The following is a 9014-nucleotide window of genomic DNA, read 5'->3' on the forward strand; positions in this document are numbered from 1 at the left end:
TGCTTTAACTTGGCCTAAGTTCAATTTAAATTTCTAGTCTTTGAGCTGTTAATTTAAGTTATTTTCTTTCTAATCATACATTCTCATAAAAAAGTAAATTTCTCTGTTACTACGTTACATTTTGTGTACATATTAGTACCTTTTAGCTTTTGTACCTACACAGGAAAAATGAGAGTACTTTTTTCGGAGTTACCATCAGTAATTTTAATTTAAGTAGGTGTAAAATCGTAGAGGAAATATGTTGGAGTAAACCAGCGAGACCACGCCCACTCTACTTTCTTAAGTTTCGTTTCTTCCGCCATTTTGTTATCCCGCAGCGGCCGGAGGAAGATAGAGGCTGTGACTGAGGTAAGTCTGCTAATTGCTCAAAAATAAGTTGGAAACTTGTTTTAAGCGGGTTCGGTTATTTTATCTGTAAGGAATAACTTTTGTGTAGTGGAATGTTGCTTTTCCACCGTGTATGTGCCTGTGAGGAGATTGAAAACTATGAGCGGGAGTTTGCTAACGGTTAGCCTCAGCCGTTTGAAGTTCAGCTAAATGCAGCCATTAAATAAATTAAGTTGTTGTTTTTATTGGTGTTGTACCGCGTTCCGTTAAATACATTGAAATATATACATTTTTTCACTAGATAATTTTGTCGCCGTTTTACCGGTGTATGTACGCTGGCGTTTATGCACCGGTTGTTGTTGCCTACCCCCCCCCCCCCCCCTTTTCTTTTTTCTTTTTGTCTTTCTGTCTTTCTTAGTAAGGAAGCCAGCTACTTTTGAAACGACCAGCTCCATAATTCCTGCTGATATTTATCAGGTCCGTCGAATTCAATGCATTGATCATTTTAATCTGTAATGTGTAGGAGTCCAATAACGTTTTATTTTTATTTATTTTTTACACCGCAGTATGGCAGTCCTTCCCATATGTCAGCCTGCCTTAGCTGCTGTGCGCGCGCAGCCACCATTTCTCGAATGCAAGACAGTGACAGACTGTTTAGGTTGTCATGATCGCTCATTGTTGGTCAAGCGAAGTTTACACAATGTTGTTGATTTTGATCATTCTCCTGCAGATTATTTTTTTTAAATGGAGGTCCGTGATTCCAGATACTCGTCACGATTTCCCATACCAAAAACTCATTTATAAACCAGGAAAAAATAATTTTTTTAAATGAACTTCCAAGAAATAAATCTGTAGGCCCTTAGAAGCCAGTGCATTGTCGCCAGTGTTTTTTTAGCAGTTCTGCAAATTCTGCAACATTGCTGTGGCAGCTTGTGAACTGTATATTTGCCATTACTATTTTAAAATGTATAAATTTATTTGGAACAGGGTTTACATCTGAATAAATGCTGTGTTGGTACCTTTTGGTGTTGTAATGTTTTTTCTTTTTTGTAATATATTATTTTTTTTCCCACCAGGAAAGATGCAAGCTGTGCGTGAACATGACTCGAACGCCAAAAAAAATAAATGTTTTGAAGTTCAGCTGACCTCCAAATCCTTTTGGGAATGCGGTGAGTGGAAACATCACAATTTCCAGCATTTTTCTTTACAGGAATCAGTCAACTTTGTGGATAAACTGTCAGCTGTGATGCAAACAGATTTTTTAATTGCTTTTTAATTTAAAGGTAATTTCTGTGCTGTATTCTAAACATAATTTTGCTGTGTCACAGCTGCCAAAAAGTTCAACATCCCAACCTTGGACTTGAAAGTGTTTGATGACTCAAAGACAGAAGTTGATGAGCAGGTTTTTGATCTCCTGTTGAAAAACCCAAACCTTGGTGTGTTGGAAAGTTGTCTGGCCAAAGATGCAAATCCAGAAGGTGAAGTTTTTCTTTTAAATTGTAATTTATCTATTTTGTTTTGAATGGTTTTGGGTAAATTCCCCTTTGATGCCTGAATTTATTTCCAAGGGAAATAATCTGTGTTTCTGCTTTCAAGTACATGCTAAATTAAGAACATTTTTGAGCTGAAGAGTTTTGATTGTATATTTGCATCAATAGGAGTCTGAGGGTTAATGATTTATTTGACAGGATAGTGTGGGGAACAAAACACGGGCAAATAAGTATAAGTTTTTTTTATCCTATTGCTGTCTTAGACAAGATAATAAATCTGCTAAACTGTTAAGTTGGTCAGTATTTAAAAATCTTTGTTTTTACTTTTTTTGTTTTTGCTATCATACTAATTTAAATATTACAGTAACTGAAAGCTTTAATACTTTGACAGATCAGCAGAGTTGTCCTGCAAAGAGCTGCAATACCAGTTCAATTGGAGATACTGAAGTGGACTCAGATGACACCATAATATTACAACACAGTCCTACAACAAGACGAAGAGTTGAAGGCACCTCTCTTGCCAAAGTAAGTAAATAATCTTTTCACAAAGTCATTTCAAGCATTCAAAGTCAGGCTGTCTTTCCAATTCAGTTTAGTTGTCAAACAGTGCAGTAAGGCAGATCATCCAAACTAGTTTAAAGTTTTCTAGGGAAACAGCAGATTGCACCGAGTAAGTCACAACACATTGAATACATTCTGGAATACTGTCTTCATCATACAATTCTTCTGTATTTCCTTCAACAAATCTCTGCATAATTAACAAGATATTGACTATCAGCCAAAAAATGTCGTTGTGTCCTTGGGCAAGACACTTCACCCTCCTTCACTTCACAATGTGCACGAATGATCCCGGTGATGGTCAGAGGAGCCGTAGGCGCGAAATGGCAGCCAGTCTGCCCTAGGGCAGCTGTGGCTACAACCGTAGCTACCATCACCATGTATGAATGAGGAGTGAATGAATAATGGACACACTGTAAGCACTTTGAGTGTCTTGAAAAGCGCAGATAAATCCAATCCATTATTATTATACAAAGACAGACATTGATTATGCAGTTTTTGAGGGGGAAAAATGTTTTCTGGGACATGGTTTCTGCAGTTCAATTGGAATTCACCTTCAAGTTCTTGACAGGACTGTTTTGCAGAGTTAACAGGCCTTAATTTCCCATCATGTCATTGTTTACGCTCCCGTTACCTTACAGTCCCTCACAACCCCCAAGCAACAGAATTGGCGTGCAATATTGGAGCTATCCAGCCTTCTAGATGTGAGCCAGATGCCAACTCAGACGAGGAGAATGAAGACAAGCGGAGCAGGGAGCTTGTGGCCTGCCAAATGTAGCTTGTAACGTAACAACTACAAGCTTTCTCAAATTACATCTTTTCATCTGCTCCTGATTCATCCCAATTTGAGAAAATAAATATTCAGAAACACAGTTTTATTCTTAAATCTTATAACAATATGTCATCATAAAAATGCTACATTTTAAAAAATAACTTTCATTGGAGTGGGTCCCCCATTTTTAACATGTCGCATTATTTTTCTCATGATGGGCACGTTTAAAAGAACACATTTGAAACTGCACATTTGAGTATTCACTCAAATTGGGATGAATCAGGAACAGACAAAATAAATGCAGTTTGAGGAAGCTCTCTATTGTGACGCACCACACGAAATGAGGTGGGTCCGAGTCCCTCTGCTCTGGTCTATTCTGATGCGTCCACTTGCAGACAAACAGATCCATTAACATCTTCATCATACTTGTCTGAGCTTGATCTAAACTATGGCCAGAAAGCTTCAATATTGGTCACCATTTTGCTTTCACCACTAATGTTGGTTTTAGGTTGGAAGGACTGTAAGCTAGAGGGAGAGGGCGTACACAAAGGGATGATAGGACATCAGCAGAAGGTAACTACTATGTCAATAACCCCGCCTACAAATCAGAAGTTAATTTCTGATCAACTCCAAACCACTCTGCACAAACTGTCTTTAAACATCATCTCAAAGTGCTTTAACCCCAGTAATCAGTGCTTGCGGTTGTATTTTTTTTATTATTAATATGGACTTTTAAATTTGATCCAATAGGTGGTTGCTGTCATTGGTGAGGATGCATCATCCGTTGAAGGTCATGTGAATGTCCTGCATATCCAGTACAGCAAGGTGCGAGAGGATATACTAAAGAAGTACCCTTTCTTGAAGACAACCTCAGGGGTCAGTGACATTTTAAATCAGTTCTCAGCTTAAAATACATTTTGAATGTCAATATGAGCTGAGACATCTGCTAAAATGACCATTAACAGCTTTAACTCAATTGTAAAAACATTGTAATTTTCTAAACCCATATATAAATATATAGTCATTCAAGCCAAGTAATATTTATACAATGAGATCACTAAAGGGAAATGGCAATGAAAGAGGCAACAAAGAATATTAGAATGTTTTATGTCTTTTGTTTGTTTTAGATAAAGTGAATGATTAATTTTCTATTTTTTTTCCAATTTTCAGTTGTTTGATGTTGACCGAATGCATCCATCACCTGTCAGTTTAAGCCAGCGCTTCAAGGACGGCGTTTACCAGTATTGTGCCAAAGGTGCTTGAGCTTGTTCAAAGAAAAGCTCCATTAGCTAAAGTCTACAACGAAGCAAGAGAAGAGATGCTTGCAGAGGATCTACTAGGTATTGACATAAACGTAATCCTTGGTAATCTTTTGTGTTTATAGTTCTTCTTTTTAGAATTCGTATCAATATTATCTTATCACATTTATGCATTTTTTTATTTAAATTATGCATTTAAACTTGGTTATAAGTTTACTTTTTTATTATCTATTTTTAGAAAATGTAGAATGCAGTTGAAAGATTTACTTAAAATGAGGTCTAGTGCTTCTTTTGTTAATGTCACAAGTTTTATTTCATGGTTTAAAAATGGTAACTGAAGTGCTATGTGCTGTTTACAATTGATCAAATGTTAAGGTTATAGTTACAATGAATGCAATGTGAACTGAAGGAAAAATATAGATTTTTCATTATTGTAAAATTGCTAATAATTGTAAATATATGCAACCTGTTGTGACACTGTACATACTGTGAAATGTCAGAATTGTAATTGTTTTGAATGTTTAATAAATGTGATAAACCGTATACTGGTCTTTTAATGTGCTGTATCTGGTACAAATTTGCCATCAAAGGGTACAAAAGGCTTGTCACTGGGGCAGTACCCTTAAAAGAACAAATTTGTACCTTTTTTTAAAGGTACATTATGGTACCATAGCACTATAAGGTACAATTTAGTCCACAGAGGTACATATTTGCCTTTGAAAGGTACATACTGAAAGGGTACAGATACGCACCTATATGAAAGGGTACAACATTTGTACCCTTGAGGGTACTGCCCCAGTGACAAGCCATTGTACCTCTAAAGGTACAAATTTTGCACATTTTTTCTGACAGTGTGGATAGGTCGCCAGTCCCACAAAAGGCTTAGACTTTCCTCATTGCAGGTAGAGCATTAATGATATGAACCCCAAGTAAAGGGTTTTTTGTTCCTAATGCAACATTTGAAGACAAAAGCAGCAGAAATTGGTGATGATGGTCAGACTGAACGACAGCCTCTTTACAAAGTCAACATATCAGATGGTGCAGTGGTGAACGGGTAGGTTTATCTCTTTTCCATTTCCCTCCATTTTACTTCTTGTTCTTCATTCCTTGCTTCCATTTTTTGGCTTTGATCTTTTCCTTCATAATTCATGTTGCTCCTCTTCCTCTCACTTTTTTTTCTGGAGATCTCAGTTCCTTTCCTCCCTGCTCCTTCATCTTCACCTTTCCCTGTCATCTTTGCCTCTCGGTGTCTCAGCAGTTTCTTCTTTTTAGCCCTTCATGAGGTTCCTCCTCTCGCGCCTAATTTCCATGTTTTCCAGGTTTGTGTGAGTGAGTGTGTCTTTGTGTATGAATGGCAGAGAGTGGCATCAGTATTCATAACGCCGCTGCTTCTTCTTTGATATCCCTCCTCCTCCTCTTAGCTGCCCAGTGGAACCCCATGTGTGTGTGAATGTGTGCACGAGCGTGTGCATGTGAGAGAGAGAGACAGCACTAAGTGTCTTCATCTACATTGGGGGACATTAGTAGTCGTCTTCCATCGTCCCTTCCTGTCCCTTTCATTTTTTTCTCACAGTTTCTTCATCCTTGCTGCACTTCTTCACCTTCCTCCTCTTCTCAGGCTTGCACATCTTCCTAAAATAAATGCCAATTGTGTTTTGTAACCTCACAGAAACATGTTCCAGTGAATCCATGACCAAACATGAATTATGGAAATGAAAAGAAGGCAAAAAAACAGGTTTCATAATTATGGGGAAATGAGCCGCTCTCCCTCGCAGAGTGTCTGCGCTCCTCTGAAGATGCTCATTCAGAGACCAGAGGATCTGATTCCCACTGAGAAGACGAGCACTGCTCTGTTTAATAACTCCTCCGACCCGCTTAAATATGAATCAAAAACATGGCCGCTCATGAAACGCTTGAGTCGCCCTGCAGCTCTGGGTCTAAAATATGCAGATGAGCTCTTTGGGGATGTTCTCCAGTTGAAGTTGGATATAATGACCAGGTCGGAGCTGTTTTCAGTAAATTGTCATGAAATTTGCATCCGTTATTGGTTTTCCGTTCTTCATTGTCAGGTCATCAGTTTTTCTTTTGTTGCTCCCTTAGTTTCTGGTTGAAGTCCCGGTTGGGGGACCTGGACCAGAACATCAATGGGGGACCTTTCTGTGTGGAGTTTGCATGTTCTCCCATGCATGCGTGGGTTTTCTCCAGGGTCTCCAGCTTCCTCCCACCGTCCAAAAACATGCTTCATAGGTTAATCCAAATTGTCCATAGGTGTGAATGTGAGAGAAAATGGGTGTGTGATTGTGGCCCTGTGACAGACTGGCCCTCAAGTGGCTGGGATAACTACAGCAACCCGTGACCCTGAAAGGGAACAATCCGATTAGAAGATGACTGAATGACACTTTCTTTAGTACAAATAAATATATTATAAATATTTAAATGAAGCTTTATGAGAAAAAATAATTCATCAAAATTGTTAATGAAACTTTCTTTTATGTGTTACATTTTGCCCTTTTTTGGTGGTCAAGTCCTGCAGAATGATTAAAGTCTAATAAACTGCAGTCACACAAACCTTCCTGTGCCCCATTTCCCCTTAAGGTTAACATCTGAGGTCACATCCTGCTCTTCAAAGAGGTCAGACATCTCCCCAAACATCTGACTGAAATATTGCAAAACGTTGGTGTTTATTGATCCAGGAGGGAACGCCGGGACCTTAAAGCGTAAAACTAATAAATGAGTAAAAGGTTCATAAGAAGGAAATGAAGTGAGAAGATGAGATATCATGGGCTGCTCATGTCATGATTGACACAGATGTGTGCAGCAGCGCTACATGAATGAGCTGTGGTCGTATTGACAGCACCAGCAGCTGCTGGTTCAGCCCGGCGCATCCATCTTTACCATCAGCACCGCAGAGCTGGAGTTTCACACATCCTCCATCTGCGTCCCACTTCCCACCTGAAATGTTTTTCCGCTTTGTTCTGGCGCAAAAGCACATCGTGTGCTTTCCCCCACTTTATCACCAAAAAGGCATTGATTTAAATCTGCAGCGCGGCCTTTATCCTGTGAGGAAACAGGAGGAGAGCGCACTCTGAGGCAACAAATCTGATCAATGAGCTTTCCATTAAAACGACGAAATCAAAGGCAGAATCTTCAAGCCTTCTATCTCATATAGAGAGAACAAAGAAACAGGAAAACAGTCTGTCATTCTCAAAAGAAAAAGAAAATGTATTTTCGTGGAAATAGGACAGACATGGAGGTTAGAAGACCTTTACTGTCGGCAGATCTAGTTTATGTTGACTCTCATCTGAAAACATCTAGAAGGAAGTAACAGCATGCACTTTGTGGATGAAGAAGACCATCCTTAACCCTTGTGCTATCTTAGATGACCCCCCCCCCCCCTTCCATTGACGTGTTCTTCCTACCATGACAAAGGTCGATAAAGGTGGAAAGATTTCATGTAATCCATGGACACCAGTGAAGATCACAAATCATTGAAGAAAAAAGGTTCAGAGCTCTGTCTGGTGGGTCTAGATGACCCAACTCTCAATGGTAAAGTGCCTAGGATAGCACAAGGGTTACGGTGTTATGGGGCAGAATCGCAGCTGTAGAAGAAGCTAAGATACTAACTGAAGAATCACCACACAGCAGAAGTGCAAACTTGAGAACACATCAAACTGATGGAAGTCAAAGCAAAACCATAAGATGCGGCACCAAAATGGACCACAGTATTATTTTCTCACACTTTTCTCACACAAACATATGTCTCGTGTTAAAACTCGAAAAGTCCAGGATTATAGAATACAAACAAAGATCTGAACACGATCAAAGATTTTTGAGGATTCTGTAGAGGAGAAAGACGGACGAGGTTGATTGACAACGTCCACAGCCAATTAGGATACAGAACCCAATGCACTAGTAAAAAAAAACAAAAAAAAACATGTACAATTGCACAGAAAATCTGCAAAAAAGCAACACAGTGAAAGGTGAAATGCGAAGTAGCAAGAGAACACAGGGACGATAGTGGCCCAGGCGGTTTAGTAGGTCCTCCAGTGATCGAATGAGCGGCGGCTCGATCCTTTCTACCCCCAGTCTACCGTCGTTGTGTCCTTGGGGAAAACACTTCCCCCTCTCTGCTTCAGCGTGGCTCCACTGGTGTGTGAATGCGTATAAATGTGATGGTCAGATGGGCCTTAGACGTGAACTGGCCGCCACGCCACTGTCAGTCTGTAGCTGTGGCTACATCAGTAGTTACCATCACCAAGTGTGAATGAATAACCAACACACTGGAAGAACTTTGAGCGTCTGGAAAAGCAGAGATAAATCCAATCCATTATTTCACGGATTACCAAACATCTACGATGTCAGGAACTGCAACAAAAAGAGAACAGGATTACTTGGAGGGTATAGACTTGAGCAGTGGAGAGCAAACAGGAAACTAAGAATGCAATTTACAGACTAACAACTAATTGTGTGAACAGTTTCCTACGTCCTCATGCGGATGGTCAATGGTTATGGTAACTTAAAGGATGTGGAGAATAAAATATGACAGACGTAACAAGAAAACAGGAGTAAGATGGACAATTGTAAAATGGAATTTTATTCCCTGGTAAT

General features: G+C 39.4%; 1 protein-coding gene across 1 annotated transcript; it reads left to right on the plus strand.

The window, feature by feature from the left end:
- The first annotated feature begins 232 nt into the window (after positions 1 to 232).
- On the plus strand, positions 233 to 4932 carry LOC110014377 (uncharacterized). Its single transcript, XM_023962021.2, has 6 exons — positions 233 to 348; positions 1409 to 1496; positions 1656 to 1805; positions 2209 to 2342; positions 3898 to 4023; positions 4318 to 4932. The coding sequence occupies exons 2-6, from the start codon at positions 1409 to 1411 to the stop codon at positions 4408 to 4410; spliced, it is 591 nt and encodes a 196-aa protein (XP_023817789.2). The 5' UTR covers positions 233 to 348; the 3' UTR covers positions 4411 to 4932.
- The last annotated feature ends 4082 nt before the right edge of the window (positions 4933 to 9014 follow it).

Source organism: Oryzias latipes, chromosome 13 (assembly GCF_053564925.1).
Source record: "Oryzias latipes strain Hd-rR chromosome 13, Olatipes_Hd-rR_3.1".
NCBI classification, from domain to species: domain Eukaryota; kingdom Metazoa; phylum Chordata; class Actinopteri; order Beloniformes; family Adrianichthyidae; genus Oryzias; species Oryzias latipes.